General features: G+C 36.1%; 1 protein-coding gene across 2 annotated transcripts in view; it reads right to left on the bottom strand.

Moving 5' to 3' along the window:
* Nucleotides 1–6,789: 6,789 nt before the first annotated feature.
* The window catches only part of TNKS2 (tankyrase 2), a 30,412-nt gene continuing 15,890 nt past the window's right edge, over nucleotides 6,790–21,311 (bottom strand). The window contains exons 14-28 of one of the 2 annotated variants that reach the window (XM_031044636.2): nucleotides 20,916–21,061; nucleotides 20,340–20,505; nucleotides 19,827–20,046; nucleotides 19,326–19,435; nucleotides 18,803–18,874; nucleotides 18,436–18,624; nucleotides 17,454–17,706; nucleotides 16,778–16,860; nucleotides 16,097–16,217; nucleotides 13,983–14,080; nucleotides 13,295–13,369; nucleotides 12,138–12,243; nucleotides 10,435–10,621; nucleotides 9,576–9,732; nucleotides 6,790–9,259 (exon numbers count right to left, since the gene is read on the bottom strand). In XM_031044636.2, coding sequence (XP_030900496.2) covers nucleotides 9,197–9,259; nucleotides 9,576–9,732; nucleotides 10,435–10,621; nucleotides 12,138–12,243; nucleotides 13,295–13,369; nucleotides 13,983–14,080; nucleotides 16,097–16,217; nucleotides 16,778–16,860; nucleotides 17,454–17,706; nucleotides 18,436–18,624; nucleotides 18,803–18,874; nucleotides 19,326–19,435; nucleotides 19,827–20,046; nucleotides 20,340–20,505; nucleotides 20,916–21,061 — 2,046 coding nt within the window. In that variant the 3' untranslated portion in view covers nucleotides 6,790–9,196. The remainder of the gene's footprint in view (nucleotides 9,260–9,575; nucleotides 9,733–10,434; nucleotides 10,622–12,137; nucleotides 12,244–13,294; nucleotides 13,370–13,982; nucleotides 14,081–16,096; nucleotides 16,218–16,777; nucleotides 16,861–17,453; nucleotides 17,707–18,435; nucleotides 18,625–18,802; nucleotides 18,875–19,325; nucleotides 19,436–19,826; nucleotides 20,047–20,339; nucleotides 20,506–20,915; nucleotides 21,062–21,311) is intronic. The other variant, XM_034061808.1, reaches the window with a different exon arrangement.

Below are 21,311 nucleotides of genomic sequence, written 5' to 3'. Positions count from 1 at the left end.
AATGGTAGGATGTAAAGGGAGAAAGCCCCCCCTCAGTCTATTAAAATGAGCCATGAGCACAATACCAATGTGGTAAGTCAGGGCAATATGCAAATGGCTGCATGTCCCAGAAACCCTAATCCTATCAAGAATGCAGAAAATGTTAATTTGACCATCTTTCACAGCTCATAAATCTATCTGTAGCAAAGCCAAGCTGCCAGATGTCATCGAGTAGCACTTCTTTGAGGCTGGCAGCCTCAGCATAGATGCCTGATCATGCCTCAGTAAAGACCAATAAAGAGCATTGTTTGTGTGGCCTGAGAGCAGCTTCTCACATTTTGCTACAATAGAGGAAAACAGTGGGAAATGTGAATGACTGATTGGCAGAACTGGTGGTCCCACTTGTCCTGCTTTCCACATACAGAGCTATACATTTCACATGCATTTTACATCACTAGTATGCAGATTAATCTATGTTGTTCTTAACAATTAGTGGTGTATGTTCCTCAACTTAATTTCTTGAATCCTAAACTACAAATACAAGCTAGACATAGTTCTTTTTGCCTAAGGTAGATATTCTTTGTTTACTTAAAACTACTTAAAATGGCAAACAGCTTTTATTATGCTGCAATCTTACGAATTAAGATTGAGAATAGAAATGCTATTTCAAAGCAAACAAAGTTCTCTATATCAAAGACCTCTAGAAATACGTACTCAATTTTATCCTTCTTAAAGACAAGGTTTGAAATTACCAGTTGCAATTTAGGTTCTCTATTATCAACCAGAATTAATCTAATTTTTACAATAGGGGTGATGAAACCCTGGCACAGATTGCCAGGGAAGTTGTGGATGCCCCATCCCTGGATGTGTTCAAGGCCAGGTTGAATGGGGCTCTGAACAACCTGATCTAGCTGAAGTTCCCCTGCTCACCAAAAGGGGGTTAGACTAGATGACCTTAAAGGTCCCTTCCAACCCAAACCATTCTATGATTCTGATAAATTGCTTTTACAGTGTGTATATTAAAGCGCCACAGCAGCTGTTATTGTGTGAAGTTACCTGTGAGCAAGCTGGATAAACCTCACTTTTATCTAAACTGAAAGGCCTTTCAGCTTCTACGCGACTATCACAAACTCTGGGTTGAAGCATCTTAATACAGAGTTGGGCTGAAAAAAGAAATTGGGTAAAATTATAGCAGATGCTGCAGAGAAACATCTGTACAGAAACAGGATTTTCCAGCAATAAAAATTATACAGGCTGTCTGCTACCTATAGTACAGAGATCCCCATGGAAACTGCTTTTCATCTAGGATGTGTATTCCTGTCACATGGCATCCACATCAATCAAATATTTTAGATCATTAAGCTCCAGCCACACAGAACAGACTTCTAGCACTTCTTCAGATCAGATGCAGCCTATAGCAAGGCAGATTCTGAACCAAGAAGCTGAAGTCCTCAATGTCAGCAAGTCCCTGCTGTCTGTCAGGGTAGAGGGTGCACAAATGAGGGATGAGAGCCTGGGTCTTTCAGGTGAATGCAGGCTGTGATGCTGTTTGTTCAGTGTCATCTCTGACAGCGGGGTTTCTGGAGTCACCTACAGCAGTGATGGTGGAGAACGCAACAGGAACTCTTGGTATCACTCAGGGAAGAGGATCAGATCGTCTGGCCACTCCAACCTCCCTGAACTACCAGTGAGCACCTCCTCATGTGAACAAGTAAAAGCTTACTTCAGGGAGTAAATTTTAGAGACAAAATATGTGTACAGCCTCTTCCCATTAGTATTACAAGCCAAAACCCATTGCGATTGCAGTGTAAGGGAGAACTAGTGCTCGTGAAGTCAGGTTTCTTTTAGGTAGCTGCAGTTAGAATTCCATTTGGTCGAACAGACAAAATGCTGTCAAAAAGAAGAAACCAGAATAAAGAAAGTTTAAAATTAAAGGACATATTTAATGAATTTGCTTAGGAATTTGGTTATGTTTTACCTCCAGAATCAAATATAACAGAGGAGAATGAATTGTGTCTGAGTTTGAGAAGCCAGCTCTTCTGGTTAATAATCTTAAAATACCTGTATTGCTAAATTAGGGTATGTATAAATATAGTTCTATTTTTTTCTGAGAACAACAGAATCCTGAGGCAAATACATGAGATTCCATCATTGCTTACAGATAGGAGAAAATTCATTATGCTATAACTAGTAGGTCAGCAAGTCCAAACCCACTATTTTAACAGTATTTCAAGTAGATTAAAGATGCTGAACCACAGACTCCCCAAAATCTGTACTGCAAAATCGGTCCAGTAAAGGAGACATATTAAGCACTATTTTTAAAAGCTGGTTGTTTGGTTTTTCAAAGGAAAATATGTTATTTATTGATATTGTAAGAAAACTGCAATACACAACAACGCACCCTATTACACAATATTTAAGCCATTAACTGTACATTGCATCATTACTTTCTCTTCTTAAAAAAAAAAAACATAACCAAAACTTGATATATGAAATATTTAACTCATACATTTTGTTAAAACTCCTTTACTGAAAAGCTGGCATTTTCTGGGAATGGGGAGGGAAGTCTCAGGAGTCAGGAGGGAGGCATACCTAAATCTGTAACTATTTATTTATGGACCATTTTGTATGAATCCTCATCTATTAAAAGTTGCCACATGTACACGATTCTCCTATCTCTTGCAAATTATTTTCATTTCAGTATTTCTGCTGGACTGTCTCCCTACAGCAGACTTGTGGCACAAGTATACATATAAATCAATACAAAGCTGGTTATACAGTGATTACAGTAAGCGTGGAATATTCTTTCTAATTGTTCCAGGTCTGAAATTACTATTATTTCTTTAATGTATTTTACAAATCTGTGTTCTTTCATTAGGTGTTTCTAAAATTACAATTGATTAAGCTCACCTTTAATAGCAGGTGACATTTCACAAGTGCCTCAGAATATGGTTTTATGCACAATTACATAAAAGAACAGGCTTCTATATTTTTTGTCCAACCCTATCCATAACTCTCATAACTAATAATATCCATAATTCTAATGTGTTATTCCCATTAGAATTCCCCCCTGTGACTAGTGTGCTCTGTGCTATTGAAGATTCCTTGAAATGTGCTACCGCCAGCTCATTATTCTGCCACTCCATCTTATGTTGCCTTATTACACAAATGCAATATTATAAATGCTCAGAGGCTTTTAGATATATTTAAGGTGCTTATGTGACATACGTGAATAGAATGTTGGATAGAAACTTTACTTTGAAAGTCTGCTGAACTTCTGAAACGAAACTATCTGACCTCTTCACAGTGAAGAGCAGCACATTTCTTTATTTCTGTCTCCTTATCAGGACACTTAGTGCCCTTCATTCTAATTTTGCATAGGTCATTTCAGACTTTCTTGTATACCACTGGCCAGATTTTCCCTGTTAACGTCTCTGCCACCATTCTTGAGATGGTAAAATCTTCCCATCATTTTTAACCCCATTTTTTTTCTTCAAGGTCTGTTCTACACCTTTAGAAATACATCTTACTAGTGATGTAGTAACCTGCTCTCCATTCTTAGAGCTTTAGTTCTAATAGCAGAACATTTCCTTAAAACCTATGTTTTTGCAGTTTCTGGTGCGTTTTCACATTTCTAACATTTTAAATAAATGTATTCTGAAGTCAGTTTTACATCTTTGTGTCATTACTGATTTCAGAACCTTTGCATATAATAACCTTCTATGCTTGTGCTTCAGGGACTATACTGTCTGTGCAACTGCCCTTAGTTATATAGTTTTCTGATTGTTTATAAATCTTTAGGTTTTAATAACCTACCGGTAAGCTGGCTCTTTCCCTAAAGTGGTTCTTACCCTAAATCCTGAATTAAGAGTTTATGAATACAGGTGCTCTACTGAATATTTATTATTAAAAAATGAAGCTCTGTAATACCAACCCAAATCTAATTCATTCTACTGCATGTTTGCAATGTTTCAGTAGAATACTTCCATATAGGGAACCACTGTGTAGCAGGTACTGATCATCACACACAGATCTATGCATATTTTGGACTACTTGGTAGTTTGCCCTATCATTAATTAAAACAATACTTAATGTAACCACTGTCAGTTTCCACTGACTATTTCAATAATTAAAGACTACTAGAATATCCTCCTAAATTGTCATAAATCTTATATACAGTAATTGATTTTCTATTACTAATTTCTGCAACAATTTTTGCAACATGTAATTTCAGTTCTTTTTACATGTCAATCCTATTAATTTATTTACCTGCTTAATTTATTTAACCACTTCTGCATCAAGCTTGGAACAAGTTCTACATCTAGACATGTCTTTTGATCTATGATGCCCCATCTTGCAAAACTGAATATATTTCTTGTTGTGAAACACACTTCCAAATATATTACTAGAACATGTTACCTTTTTGAAGAGCAGCTGAACGAAATGAAATCACACACTAGTCCCAGAATAAGTGGCTACTTTCAAGTCTGTTTCTCAGGCTGTTTCTAGTATCTTCATCATTCAATATTAACCCTTTCCCACACATACCAACCTAGAGCTGTAAACAGTGTATCAGCTGGGATGAAGCTGCTTTCCAAACTGTAAAAAGTCTCAATCATATGTTCTTAGGCACTAGTGCATTTTATTTTGCTTCTTTACCAATCTACATGTAAAGTTGGAACTATTACTATTATGATCTTTTTTAAAACTTTTAATGGTCCCAACTGAAAAGGTTTGCAAGTAAGCTTTCCCTTAGCTATATCCCTGAACGTGCACCGTGCAAAGGCATTCTGTACACTGCAACCATGTAAGAAACCACCCCTTTGTTGCTGCCCATTAGGATCCAAGTTGAAACATAGTTGAGTTACAGCTGGATAAATTTAGAAGTTTTCTCAGATTATGTAAGAAGAGATGGCTCTGACCTCCACTTCCTTCTTTGAAGTTTCCTGTTGCATCAAATTCTGCCTCCTCCTCACCTGCCCTTCTCCCCAGGACAGAATCCAGATAGATCATCTAATGTGACATACTTTAATTTACTGGTATGCTACCTACTGTGTTTTTTCAGCTTGTGTCTGATAATCAATGCCTCAAAAGCAGTGTTTTGAAGAACTATTATTTAGGACATTTGCCTTCAGTTTTTAAAATCCTACCATCCTATTTCTTTTTCTTCCAGACATCATTTCCCAGGTTTGATGTTCATGTTTTGAACTGGCTATAACTTTCTTCACCTGAAGAAAGTTCTTCTTAAGAGAAGCTATTCTGAAATCCCTGTAATGTCTGTGCATCACCCATTTGTTGTTCTACCTCAAACACAAATTGGGAAGTTGATGTACCACTATTATCTCAGCCATTCCTAATAAGTACATTAGTTATTCCTAACAATTCTTTTTTGTGCTTGTAGAACTTGCCTGCCTTTCTTTACAGGTTATTATTATTTTTTTAAACTCTCTCCCTCCCCCCCCCCCCCCCCATCTTCTGTCAGTTACCAACCTTACTCCCTTTTAGGGTAGAACATGTTAGCTTCAAACCAGTCATCTACATGCTTCTTCTTTTCATGTTGCATTCTGTTCTGTCTGCCTGCAGCTGTTCCTCATCTAGTGAGCCACAAGCAGAGGGAAGAAACCCTTTGATACTCTTAGAGTACTGCTGCTTATAGTTGAGCAAAGGAAGGCACACACCTCCCTCTACACCTTCAACTATAGCACTTCTCTCACTGACACCACCTCCTACTGCAATCTCAGTGCGTTCAGGAAAAGCAGAGCTCCAAGAATCAGAGAGGGGCAGATCTCAGTCAGTCTGATTTTTCAGTTCACTGAAGGCAAGAAAGCAGTCTGCTGTACTGCTGCATCAGCTGTGTACAAATCAAGCCATTATCATTATTCAACTGGAAGGCAGAAAGCAAGCCAACCATGGGATTCTGTTGCTTCCAGCAAAAGAGAAAAACTGTTTTACTACATCATATTCAGGAGATGAGAAGGGAAATGGCTCCTGGGCTGCAGCTCCCTCACTGACAATGGTTGGCTGCTGGAAAATTCACTCTCTCAACTTTTTCTCCGCTTCTCGGTGAATGGAGTGAGAGTAAACAAGTATGTTCTTGTGTACTCATATATACATACACATATAGACACACAGCATAGTGTTTTACGAGCAAGTTCAGGGTAGAAAAGACACACCGTACTTTCCATTCTGTATTAGTGCCAACAATCTCTTGCATGTACATTGTACGGATATTATCTTTTTCAGTGTGACAGAAATGTTTCGCTTAATTATTTTTTAACTTCTAAGAACTGAGGTCTAAGTTCGGAGTAGTTTTTAGGAAAAACCCCTAACATTTTCAATTTACTTAGCGGCACCACTCGATTTCATACAAACTGCTTAGATTTTTTTGAAAAACTCTAACGCAGAACAGAAAGCTAATTTTAATTTTCTTACAACCTTGAGAGGTGGAATTTTCAGAAGAAATTTTATCAGAACTTGTATTCCCAAGATACTGTAAAGATTTTAATTACCCTTGATCTTACTAAACTTTTGCTCTCCTGCCCTCTAGTGCTCACATCTACTTAAATCATCTATGCAAGTCTGGTTTGGAAACCTCCTACCATGTAAGTGGTTCTACCAACATAAAGTACTCACTGCACTAAATGTGATCTAAGCAGCACTTTTGTTGTTGCTCATGTATGTATCATACTGCTACCTATGTAGTTATCTGTAAGCTAAGACTTTGCAGGCTACTTTTCATTTTACAAAACCAGAGTAAGGCAGCTTTCTTTTTAAGTTTTGGACCATACAATGGAGTTTTAAATGCATAAATTAAAGCTTATTTCTGGGTTTATTATGAAAACATTTTCACTGATAGCCAAAGGTGTTAGTTAGCCATATAACAAATGACAGTACAGTATGGTTTTTATCCACATTTAAAGCTTTTCTAGTTAATGCAATTCATTTCGCCTCTAATGATGCAGCTTGTTATTGTATTGTGCATGCTTCCATTTAAAACAATGGGTTGACATACTAACCCGTAATTACTCCCATACTACCAGAAAACCAGTGAATTAAATTTATTTAGTGTTAAATGGATATGGAATGTCATACAGTATATGTGAAGACACTTCAATATGAGTAAAGCAGAACTAATTGCACAAGAGATTAAAGGTTCACCTCAATAGTCAGTATTATCAAATCGTTACAGCTTCCATCTTCAGAGTGCAAGGTATGTCATGCAAAAAAAACAGCTCAAAAAATCCCCAGACAAAACCAACATTGTGGTACCACTTAAAATGCTATCATACCACAATATTTTACAAGACATTAAGCGATCATTCAGAGAGAATGAAGCATTTTAGCAATAACAAAAAAGTTTTAAACATACTTAACAGATTTTGCATGAACACCAATTCCAGCATTACTATACCTAAGGAACAGGCAACATGCTGGGAGAAAGTACCTAAAATCAAAGCCTTTTTTATTCATAGCCAATATTACTTTCTGCAAGTTATTCTTATTATTCAGATTCCCCACATAACTGGGTAAGGTTCAGTACATTTTTACATAGAGCATAATCACATAACCACCACATCAGCAAGACGATTTCATTATCTTGACCAGTTACTACATTTAAAACCATGGTATGATAACATGCCCTGCAAACAAATTGTCTTCTGGGATAGTGTCTTGTACATAAATATAAAACAGCTAAAATATACTCTTAACCACTTTAACCCCAAATGTACTATAATTTGTATTTACATATTTTTGAAATATGTAGGTAAACACTGCAGATGGAAGAGAAGCAGAATACACAAGAGAGCTACGACAGGGCTGACCAAACCAATCGGCACATTCAGTAACCCCGAATGAGTCTTGAGAAGGGGCCTGTACCTTTTGCACTCTTCCTCCATCCAAGCAGTCTTACCAGGGCTAACAAAGGCTCTGGTAACCAACCAAACACTGCTGCAAGAGCTGCTCATCCCACTTACACACACCTCGTCCAGCCGGCCGAGCACATGGAGCAGAACCTTGCACCCCAACCAGTTCCACTCAGCCAAAAGCACTGCAGATAAACACACTTCTACACACCTGCTTCAACTACAGCTTGAATGTTAACATGGAAGAAACACAGGAGATGACAAGATGGTTTTTAACATTTCCACCTCACAATACTCATATCCTGAGGGCACCAACAGGTAGATTAATTTACTAAAATAAGCATACAAAAAAGGCCAAGTTGTCTGCCCTCATGTTAGGAATAAACTATTTAACTTCCTGGCTTAAATGTAAGCAAGAAGAACTCAAGAAAGACCTCCTTGAGGTTAATTTTCCAACTACATTCAAAGAAAATAATTTACTAAAACTGTAACTTGCAAGGTTTACTTGCCTTGAAGTAAGGATACAGGTTGACTATACCTATAGTTAAATAAAAAACTTCAGAAGACATTTTACAGAAATAAAATATGCAACTCTAGGAAGTAGCTGGAAAAACACTTTCATATTCAGCTGGAACATTCTGTTTTCATAGACCATCATTCTCAGGAATGTGTTTTTCATAAATTAAAATACAGCACAAAAATTTGTGTATTTAATCTAAAGTTGCATATTTCTAAACCTCTTCAGATAAAATTTGCTTTCTCCCTCAGAAATAAGTGATAAATCCTGAAAAAAATTTGCTTTTCAAATTAAATGTGCATGAGGAAACACAGAGGAACAAACCAATATCTGGAAAAAACATTTTGTACAAGGTTGCAGTTCTAAAACACTTATATTACAAAGCAATGTAAATAAATACCAGGCTAGTACAAAAGCTCTTATTTACAGTTTTACAAATGAAAACGTTTTCAGTGTAAATGCAGTGTTTTAAAGAACACAATATTAGTAAAATGCATTCCTGTATTGAGCATTACAAGTTTTACTAAATTTCAATGCAGTTTTGTATAAAACCATTGCTTCAAGTTACCTTTTGTTTATAATTTAGTACAGCCAAACCCCAGTTTATGCCTGGAATGGTATCTGTTAAAGTGCTGAAAAAGAGGACATTTCTGAAATTTTAGAAAACATACTGTACATTATTAAAGCTTTATCAAGTCAAAAATGGTATATTTTGTTCACATTTGCTATCACACCACCTGTGGATGAAAGTTTTTCAACAACTTATAATTAATAGGATGGCAGCCATTGGCATCTTCATATCCAAAGTCTGATGGTTTTCCACAAGTAATTTGTCTTAAGCTTCAGTGGTGGTTTCAGGTTTCATAATCTGGTAAGTGATCAAGTATTCTGGATAAGCCTGAAAGAGCGACACACACATTCTTTATTACACTTCATTTCATTTACTGGATAAATTCAGAGTGTTTGCTAGAGAGAGGAAAAAAGTTATTCACGCCACAGAAAATAAGGCAAAATGTCACAGGTAAAATGCCTGGAGCATTCAGGAAACTAACCCTTTTACCTGCAACCACAGCTAGAGTTTGTTTTAAGACAAAAGCAAGTCCTAGCACCTCAAAAGAAAGAAAACCCCCGAACCTACCAAAACCCAAAAAACCTAAACCCCAACATGTTACACGCCTTAAAAAACAATATTTGAGAAATCAAATTCTATTTACCTGCTCCCCTCTGTAAATGACATATTCTGCCAATGCCAATCCATTTACACTGGGTCTTCCAGTAACCGAGTGATGTCCTGGAGGAGAATGAGCCATTTTCATAGCACTGAACTGCAGGAAAGACTTGCCCAGTGTTACACGACAAAACAGCAATTGCCTGTGTTAAAAGGGAAAAAGGACCATGGACATACAATGTTTGTGAAGCTCCAGAAAGACTTTCTTCAGAATTCGAAACATTTACTTGAGGAGAGGAACAGAAATTTAAAACCACTTCAGTCACTCTTTGTAATTCACAAAGTTCTGTTTTGAAGGACAGAAGTTATGCTCCCTAGTTTCCTGAGGGCGTCCCCTTTCTCTTCTTAGTTCACTTGTTGTTCTAACACTAGATTTGTATCCAACAGTTGTCTAACAGTCAAATTAACATCAAGGCCAAGTACGTCTGTATTTTAGTGTATGAAGCAGCAGTGAAGTGGAGGCTGGCTGTTACAAAGTACACCCTCATAGAAATACAACATCTGAATATCATGGAATTTCTCCTTTTTCTGTAACAGGGAATGGACTAAACCCTCATATTGCTGTATCTTTCACACAAGCATCTAGCAGATCTCTTCACTCTCTGGCTACCAAATTCTGATTTTAACAGTAAGTTATGGGCAAAAGTTAGGTTAAATGCATTGAAGATGGTTAGAGTTTCTTTAAGGCTTAAATATCAACATTTTCTGAAAGTATTACACCTGGCATATAGGGAGTGCCAAGAAGGTTTGATTTCCAAGCAAATCTTTCTTCACAGAAACTTGCAGACTTGATGGACTATAGCACAATACACAAAAGCAAAATCAGATTATTTTCGAGGACTTACCTGTGGCAAACATAACAAGATCTATCTTTGTGAATTGGACATCCTGTGCCACCTCCAATTCCATACACATATTGATTGCTTTTGGAAGAATTTTCAGCAAAATAAATCCCAGCTCCAAACATTCCACCTATGTAGGCGTGCCTCTCATCAAAGCCTTTGTGAATGATGGCATTCACAAATGGGGAGCCTAAAAGAAAGGAAGTAAAATATTGAAAATACAGTATAGAGATTTATATTTTTTTTGTACATTTTTTCTATACATACAAGGAAATCAATCTCCAGAAGTTCTGACCTCAGATTTACTCATCCAGTTTGCTAAATACAAAGGACTGTAGCTGATAAGTGGACATTTTTAACAATGATTTACATAGGATAATATCCAAGACAACTCTTGCTGCAAGAAGGCTCCATGAATCTGTACTCGCTTTGACAGTTTCATTCTAACCGAGATTCACTGAACACACTGCTACACAAATCCCTCCTTCCTTACATCAAGATTGCATCTAAAAACTATAAATGTAAATCACTATGTATTTGCTTGCAGTGGTGATAAAATTTAGCCTTAATGAATAATCTGTTCAAAATGGTAGTCTCTGAATCTCAGGACACCTGATAATCAATTTTCACAAAAAGTGCATTTTTTTTAAGTAAGTATTTTTATCGCAGGATATATAAATATGCAAGCACATTTAGAGAAAGGCTGTTCTAAAAGAGCACGGAATTTCAGAGCTATGTTGGGAATTACAGTGAAAATAATCCAAAATCTTATTCTCCACCCTAAAGATGATAAAACTGTATATGAAGCTCTTGAAGAACCTTCCAGATGAGAATGAGAGAAACTTATGACAACCGCTTTTTATTTTCTGCAACTGACATATGTGGTTAAAGACATGTGCTAATGAAAAAAAAAAACCAACAAAAAAACCCCAACAACAACCAAACAAAAAACCCTGAAGTCTTAAAAAAGTAGAACACTCAAAAGACATTAACTGCTTTATTCCAGGGATAATATTGTTATCTAACTAATTGCAGACGTTCCTTGAAAAACCAGTTCATTCCATTAGCAGATGGTTTCCTTTCACAGGGGTACAGACCACAGTCAAAAAACACGATTTAAATGTCTACAAGTTCAGGCAAGTAGTTAATTATTGTGTTACTGCGCTTCTAGTGCTGATGTATTACAACAGAATCTATGTAGCTTTCATTTGTAATGATGTACTGTGAGCTTGCTATATATTTGTGCATAGCTGAGCTTTCAGTTGGCTTTAACTTGCTAATTAATTTGCTAATTACCTTTCTGGAATGATGACCAAGAACTTATCGAGTTATAAAAACAAGAAAACAAAAAAATCCTATTCCAAAACAACCCGTAGCATAATAAAGTTTGACCCTTAATCACTTTGGTCATCCTAATAAAGCACTATCAGTAACTCAACCAAGGAAGAAGCACACTCCTGATTCTCCATTCATTATTTACTATGTTTTCATTTAGATCTTTGAAGTCTCCTTCAGGAAGAGACAAGTTGATGCAAATTTCAGCAGAATGATGCATTTTATTTTCCCACTGGGGCACACACACTTGACCATATAAAACTCATGCAGACCTAGAACCTATTTCAACTGAGAAAATTTGAGACAGGAGAAACCCTCCAATAAAGTGTTGATGGTGAAATGGGTTCATAATGTGCATTTCAGTGTCTCACCATGAAACAGCATCCTTTCATTAGCATGGTTATGATTCTCTTCAGAGACCTCTTTCCTTCTGTGAGTGTATCTTTCCCATAGTTTTTTGTTGCACACTTTCTGAATCTGAAACATTCAAAATGTAAGTTCCATCCTGAAACTGAAAACTTCCATTTACTTGACAGATGGTTAGCCTACAGCAGCTATATCACAGTAAAGTTACAATGTCACTGAAACAAGAATATCTTCCTTAGAACTCAATGAAACAAATTCTCTAATTTATACTGCAGAAGCTGATTGTTGTGGCATAACTTAAGGAAATCCTAATTATATGCTTAATTAAGAATTAATTTAAACCATCTGTTGAGCAATACTTCTTAAATTAAATTTAGCAGGCTTAGTCACAGTTGTACTTGAGTATTGCTCCAAACATAGCTTGGCACCCAACCATTAGTGAAAAGATCATCTAGTAAATAAAGAAGTGTCTTCTATGGAGACTTCTAGAATACTTCAAAAAGAAAGTAAATTATGCAGCAGAGGTATGCTGGATACTGGCAAAACCTTATGTTTGTAGATGCAGCATATCAGTTTTACCAGGGAAACTGTAACATCAGTTCAGGTTAAAACTTCATAGTACTTAAAAATGATAGATTTTGATTTGCAAGAAAATTACCATTTATTTAGGGAAAAAAAGAATATAAACCAAAATTCCACTAAATTATTTAATACAAGGTTGCCTGCTACCCGGTGTTTTAAGCTTCTCTGGTGCTAAATCAATCCAAAATAGGTACCCTTACTTTCATACTTCAAGAGCTTTGCTTTCACTTTTTGCTGTTTTTTCCCCACTGATATTCCCTCAACAGAAACCTTCTGGTTCCTATAAAACCTTCTGTCTTTTTTTTTTTTTTTCCCCAAACATTCTGCGGTTTTCTCTGAGGTCGTTCTATGTTAATTTCTGATAATATTTCTTAATGCCTATCAATTCATAAGCAGTTTTTCTATATAATCTTACTCTTTGAGTTTGCCTGGAAGATACTTTTCCTGTGCATGTCTCAGAACAGCACATGTTACTACATTATGGAACTCAACAAAAAAAATTAAGAACATTTTATGGGCATTTTATTTTCAGCCAAAACTCTAAGGGTGTAACCATTGACCATAAAGATGTATCAGCTACCTTTAAGATGTTGTATCTGTTGAAGACCCCGCCAGCATGTCCTCCATCCCTATGCTCTCGGACAGTACTCTGCATCTGAAGATTGAGAATTATAAGGAGAATCAATCTGCTTCAGAGCGCATTCAAAACATACACCCTTCACCCAATCAAATAACAGAACAGATTTTTTTTTTTTTAAATAATCATACAAAAAGTTTTTAGGCAATGCCTCTATATTAAGTAATTCCAGATTTTGTGGATGCACAGGAACACGTTTAAAAAAACATACCTTGAAGAGTCTATGGTCTAGTTTGCAAACTGAGAAAGACTGCCACTATTCTATTTAAAATATTGTTTCTTCAGAATTTTGTCCTTTGTGATGATGACACTTTGGAAGGAAATGACTTAAAACTGTACAAGAGATAGGCGATTTATACTTTATATCAAAGAATTTATACTTCATATCAAAGAGCTTTTCTATATAGTACAGGTTTTAAAAATACTGCAAGCAGTACTAAAAAAAAGTTACAGACATCATGAGCACAGATTATAAGTGGTGCAGTCAAAGCTGGAAATTTGAAGTATCCTTACACAAGTTTTTCTCAGTCTTAGCAATGTTCATTGCATTGCTAAGTTGTCTAGCGATACTTCTTTATCTACTTGAATAGAAATAACAAAAAACAGTGAAAGGCTACAAAGAAGGGCATACCTCCTCTTCTACTGATTGAAATTCCTTGTCTTCAGTGGAAAGATCTATGAGAATAGTTCCGCTACCAGAAGTATTTAGAGTCAGGTATGGGTTTAGCCCTGTGAATGTAACAAAACATTACAACAGTTTCAGAAACTGCTTGAACCCTGTTGATTTTGAATGATACCAGTAAGAAATCTTTCTTTTTAAACAGACCATTTTCTCAAAACTCAGTTTACAAAATGAAGAGGTTAGCTGCTAAGGAAGGTAGAGATTATCAATGACTTCAAATGCTTTCCATCAGCCATGTACATTTTTGTGGATGTCAAAAGGTGATCACTCAATTTCATTAGTTTCAAGCAAATGTTTTCAGCATCTCTGTTTATAACAATAATGATGCATACACTACAAACGTAATGAGAAGCACAGCAGCTGGGTCTGGATGCAGATCAACTGCAATCATTTTCATTGATCTGTGGATACAGATAATTGTTTCAGTAAGAAACACCCATTTATCTATGCTTACATGACAGGGAAACTGTATAAGCAGCTGCTTACTTAAGAGTTCATTTAAGCTCTAGGCAGTGAAACAGTGAGCAACCTGTACCTGTATCCATATCTACTGACGGCAGTTGCATCATGAACAAGAGAACTGACTTGAAGTGCTAATTCAGTAGGAATATTTTTTCCAATGTATTGTGCAGAAAGAGCTAACAAAAGAACTAGGATGGTCTGTGAACATAAAAAGCCTAAGCCTGATATTAAATGCTTAAACGAAATTTCTGTCATTCCAAATACACCCAAACAAACACAAAAGACATTTTATGTGGAATCAATTGTCAATTTGCATACAGACTTCAATCACAGCTGGCAAGTAATGGAAATGTAATTTCTGCATGTAAGAATACAAAGACAGTGTGTATCATGTCCTTTTGCCCATGGGCTTCCCAGACAACCAGCAGGTAACCAGAGTTAGATAATCTCTCTAGAAAGCAGTAATGTGTGGAAAAGGGAAATGACAGATTCATAGAGTCAGAAGCCTCATGTTAGCAGCATGGAACTGGAATAATGTGTTCAGGAACAAAAAACTGGCAAGAACGAACAAAAAAAAAAACCCCGCTCTTTCAGAAAAGCCCTACTAACCTTGAAATAATAGCAGTAACTGTGCTCAGGAAGAGATGCCAAAATATTAATGAAAACATACCTGAGTGCAAGAGCCCAAGGGCAACATACAGAAAACTGACAGAACAACCTAATGGCAACAATCCTTCCCACCCCAGAAACACACCCTAGAGAAAAACTCAAGGGCTGTTGAAATATTCAGTTTAAGTATTTACGCCTGTGGTTAAAGTTACAAATGAAAATGCCAGGCCTCTTACAGTCAGACAGCAAGGGTCTAGAAAGAATGGGGGTGGAAGCAGCAAAAAATGTTGAAGTTTGACGCTGTCTATATTCAAACATACTAAAATATGCACAAACACACACATGCTCAAAAATGTATCATGTCTACTTGGAAGGCAAAACCGGCACATGATTACCAGTTGGGTAAACTAAAAACTCAAGACAATGAAATGACACCTTGAAAGTAACTTTAATCCAAAATACCACTGAATCTGTCAAAAAATCATTTGACAATTAAGACAAAATTATGAAGATTTGTTTAAATACTTCATTACTAGGAAAAGGATTCTCTCAAGGCTTGGTTAATATTGTTTTAAGGAGGAAAAAGTAATTTCGAGCTTGGGACAGTGACTCATTACTATGGTGTGCAGATTTTAGAACGAGAATTCACAAATGGTGTCTCAAGAGGGGAAAAATATCTTCTGATTTCTAACTAATTTATTCAATTTCTATGCAACACAACAGAACAATAGTAAGTGATGCTTCAGTGAGACAAGTGAGAAAAAAGGTTTGTCTTGTATGCAGCCAGACTGCTCTCATAAAGATAAATTATCACAAAGCTGCAGTGAGTAGGTAAGAGAGAACTAAAAGGCAAGATTTACAGCACAAGTAAAAGTGCTCATATTTCAAGTCAGGAGACATCATCTGAAGTGCCATTTAAACTACAGCATTTACAGAAATGGATTCTTTAAAGGCTTTAAGGTGTTACACAGCAATTTAAAACAGCTACATACCTTGTTGTCCAGAAATGAGTCTTTCAACTCCTTTAATGATTTTATGCCTATGGCCATAAGCATTAATTCCAATTTCCTTCAATTCTTTGTGTCCCATTTCAACCAATACATCCAGTGTTATCTATAATGAAAGCAACACAGTTTTTCTTGTGCAACACAATAAACGGATTAGGACAGCTGTGAATGACAGTGAAAATACTTCACTGTAGTTGAGACAAAAAGCAAGTGTGAAAAGAACACAAACATTGGAAACTTTACTTTTACTTTTTTCTCCAAACTTTTCTTTAACTAAATATACTACATGCTACATTTATGTAATTCATACTGTTTGCAAGGATCACATTTCTGATTGAGAAATACAATTTAGCCAATAGAAACAAACCCAGAAACGACTAAGCAACACTGACTACTTATTTACCATTTATACCACTGAAAGGAAACTTGCCTACACTCTAAAACTGATACAGAGATTATTGCTCCCAGGTTTTTTTACATATACAAGTATTTTAATCTCTATTCATATTGGGTATCAATTTAAGAACTCCACGTACACTTCTTTCCTTCATTCCACTCATTTTGACACTCATTCATTTTAAATGTCTCATGATTTTATTTTTAATCAGTCAGTATTTATTCCACTGCTTTCTAACTGAGTATTTGGAAATAAACATAGCTACATACCTGCTCTCTCTCAAATATGTCAATCAGATGTTCAAGGCCAAGGTTCCGCACAAACTGATTTATGCTAAAATCCACACCTGAAACTGTGTAAGAAGAAAAACTCACAATGAACATTCATACACCTATTGTAAAATAAAGAAAGTGCACCTTGCTGTCTGTGGCAACAAGACGTACAAAATTCCTGGTCTTTTGCAGATGGTACCTAACTAACCAGTGCTAACTACTACCTAATCTACTCTAACACTCTAAGATTTCTACCCCCACCCCAACAGCAGTCTTTGTGCTTCCACAAAGTAAGAAACTGATGTTCAGAAAGGCACGTGCAAACAGCAAATATTTTCAGACATAAAACATTACAGAAGTAAGCTTTTTGAGATACCTGATCCAAGAACAGGCTCCTGGAAACTAGATAAAGTTTGTAGTAAAATACTGGTTGGTATGGAGCCAGGTTTCATTTGATGTCTTTTTTAAAAGATATTTTGGTTTTGTACAGCAAAAAAAAAAAAGAACATTTTAAAGATTCTATAATGGGAAAGTACTGAAATCATATACAAGACTTTCATTCATTGTTAATGAGACATCACAAGGAATACGGATACCATATGAATGTGTTGGAACTTGTGTATTCTTTTTACCATAGAGTAGAAAACATTATTCATTCCTGAGAAAGCCTCACCTTCTTTCTTCTCCAGAACAGTACCTCCTTCTGTGCTGTTTGTAGCAACAACAGAAGGAAGTTCAGAAAAACTACCAGACAAGTTGTCCAGACTACTTGCAGCAGACAGACTGGATGGACTGGATGGAACAGAAGACAGGGAATCAGCTGCAGAACCTGTAGTCTGAGACACACTTATAACCTGAGGTTTGTAGCAAGTCGGTAAGGCAGAAGGAGGCATTGCCGCTGTCAATAACGCACTGACATCATCTGCCTAAATAACAGAAAGCAGCTTATTAAAACAGAGGAACACTTTCATCAAGTGTTTTTTTCTAAAATGCACTATCATTATTCCAGACTTCTTTACAAATGGCCTTTTGTGCCAACAGCACACATAAAACTGTAAAATGTTTATAAGTAAAAACTGCAATAAGATAGAAAGTTGAGACTTCGATACCTCTAAAAACCTTTAGGGATGTTTAAACAGAATTCATTTACTAGGAAAACCAAGTAAAAGCTTCTAATGGCAACCAGAATTCACAAAACAGAACAGTTACTCTGAGTGTGGCCTGGAATTGTATTGTGATACTTAGGAAAAAAAAAATCCAAAACTTAACAGCAGATAGCTTCTTAAAGTTATGCTGCTACAAAGTTTGCTTACATTGTATTGCCACAACTTTTGTTATAGTCAAAATATAAACACATAATTAAAAGTATCAAATTATAAGCAAGCATGAATTCCTTTTGTGGGTGTGTGGGTTTTGTCTGTTTGTGTTGTCCCTCCACCCCATCTTGAAATATGAAGTCTAGCACAAGAAAATATTTCAGGCAGGTTTATAAAGGCTCTACTGATTTTTTTACCAGGTACACATAACACACCAGAGAAATAGCGGTATTTAAGATTTTACAGAAGTTGATGTATTACAGTTTTTAGGACATTTTTATATGAGCTGCCCCAAATAGCAGGTAAGTACAGATTTCCCAGGAAGAGCCCATCACTTACAGTGACCAGGTCCAATGGCGTTTGTCCTTCTTGATTTTTCAGAGTAGGATCAGCCCCATGTGCCAATAACAAGGCACAAAGCTGTGTCCTTCCTTTTTGGGCTGCTTCATGCAGAGGTGTGAAAGCCCACTTGTCCGTAGCATTCACACATGCATTATACTTTATAAGTAAAGCTGCTACATCAACATGCTGGAAAATAAGAACATCCGTTAAATTCCAAGGTACCACAGTGTATTAAAGTAACTCAGAACTATTACTGATACTTTTCTGTAATCCTCATTCTGAATTTTCTTAAAATACATTTACTTTCTCATTATGATTAACAAGTGTATTAAACAAAGTATTTTCTTCCTCACCAGAAACATACCAGTAAAAAGTTAAGATTTCTTCTCTTGTGAAAAAAGGACAGACTACAACAGAATCCCAAATCCAGGGGAATCTGAAGGAAAAAAGCATGAATTTGAACTTCTAGTTTGGAAAGTACTCCTAACTGTTTTGAATAAAAACTTATCTGAACACAAAGATCCAGGAAGTACACAAAAACAGTTAGTGACTCAACACCAGCCAAGTAAGTGAAAATGAGATCTTGCTGATAAAATCTGACTAACACAGGTAAGAAAATGTATTTTATGGAACACCTTCCAGGCTGCTGGTTTTCTAAGTGTTAATTCCGTAAACTCCAACCATAATTTTACAAATTCAGAAGAGTCTCCACCTTTACAATCAGCTGCCTATGATCAAATATTTTGTGTTTTACAAGTAGGATTACATTACAACTCAATGGCAAAAGCTTTCAAGAAAACATTGGCTCACAATGCTGTCACTGAAAAGTATCACCTCAGTTATTTATATAAAGATAAATAAAGCCTCAGAAAGTCTGAAATATTTACCCCATAAGATGCAGCATTATGCAGAGGAATCAAACCTCCTTTATCCTGTGCATTCACATCTGCTCCATGCTGTAACAGGTATTCTGCAACCTCCAAATTGTTGTAACCAGCTGGAAGGTTGCAAAAGCCAGAGTAAATAAAACATATTAAAACAACATCCTCAACAGACTATATAGAAGTAGCAGTTCACTTAAATTACTTAAAAGTTGTCAACAGCAGTGAAGACAGTGTATTTATTATCTACTAGTAAGGCCAGTTTCACCCTATTTTAAGAGTATTTGGGTTTAAAACCTCTGCTAGTTAACAAGAAAAGGTTCTCTTTGTCTAGAGATAATAGGAAATTGAAGTCATTAAGTAGTTTAGAAGAGCAATATAAGTAACTCTTAAAGAGAAAATAAAAAATCCTCTAGCTTGAGGCTACACTTCAAACTTACTTAGACACAGAAAGTTCAGACACAGTAACTAGTAACTCTGATCAAACCACTTAATTAAAACACTGACCTGCTAAATGTAGTGGTGTTGAATGTCGTCCTTGTGTGTCCCGACAGTTGACGTTGTCAGGTGAACACAGCTTTTTCACTCGGGCCAAGCAACCTTTCTTGGCAGCATCTAGTAGAGCTGCATCTCCTCTAAGTAGGTCTTGAATATCAGTATCACCATCTTTAACGAGGTCTAGTGGAGTATTTCCATCTCTGTTTTTCTTTGTAGGGTCAGCTCCATGCTATGCACATCAAAACCAGGTGGTAAGTATGTAAGTAGAATAAACATGTTGCATCTTAGGTATCCTATGCATCATTGACCAAATAGTCTGACACATATTCAGTCCTTCATAGTCTTCCACTTACTGTATGAAAAAGGACAATGCAGTTGCCAATAATACCCGTTTTACTGAAAATATATATTTAGCTCAATTTAGAAACCACAAAATACAAATCAATTTCTCAAGAAGTCCAATCACATTTCAGATTGAACAAGAAAGAAAAGAAAGTAAACTCTCTCCAACATATGTAATACCTGTAACAGGAGTTTGCAAATCTCATATTTTCCTTTTGCTGCAGCTTCATGCAAGGGAGTGAATTTCCACAAATCAGCTACATTGACAACTGCACCATGTTTAACCAGTAGTTCTGCAACTTCATAGTGACCATATGAGCAAGCATTATGTAAAGGGACAAGTCCTCTGGAAGCAATTAAAAAAGGGAGAAATTATCTTTAAAATTGGGTCTTTTTTTCACAAAGTGATACAAACTTAAAATACAATGCACCTTCAACAATCAAACCATAACAATTTCTTTTTTTTTTTTTTAATTTTTCACAATAGTCTAATACAGTAGGATTATCTTCTGCCAAAGCAGTAAGCAAGCAACAAGCAGTGGCACTGAACAGATATAAAAACACAGGGCTAGAGAAATTCTTGACACTCTAGTCTCAAGTACTGACAAATGCATTCATGGATACTCTGAACATCTAACAGAACTTTACATGAAAATAAAAAAGTTGAAAGATGAGATGTTTACCAGCTAGCAATATTCAAGAGCTGAAAGTTATCAGCAATTACAGTTGCAAGAAAATACACATTTGAGTATTTACCCCTTATCTTTTGCATGCACATCAGCTCCATGCTGAAGAAGATATTCGACAACGGATACTCTGTTATACCCAGCTGCAAAATGAAGTGGTGTAGACTGACGTCCTTCAATGTCTCTACAGTTCACACTTTGAACTGTACATAGTTTCTGTGAAATGACCAAAACAAAACATGCATCACTATATACAGTGTTGTCACACCTTAATTTAGTCATGTTATACACATTTAATTTAAAAAAATTGTTTGCATTAAGAAGTTTATTTCTTTTTTTTTTTTTTTGCATAAAATGATTACTATTCATCGATTGTGTGCAAAGAAAAAAAAAATCCCTCCTCCCAAATTCACATGATTTCTATACAAACTTTTGGAGGTAGCAAATACTACATTTTGTCATCTGT

This window comes from Melopsittacus undulatus, chromosome 4 (assembly GCF_012275295.1).
Source record: "Melopsittacus undulatus isolate bMelUnd1 chromosome 4, bMelUnd1.mat.Z, whole genome shotgun sequence".
NCBI classification, from domain to species: Eukaryota; Metazoa; Chordata; class Aves; order Psittaciformes; family Psittaculidae; genus Melopsittacus; species Melopsittacus undulatus.
The sequence above is the reverse complement of the archived record's forward strand: the minus strand, read 5'-3'. Positions and strand labels throughout refer to the sequence as shown.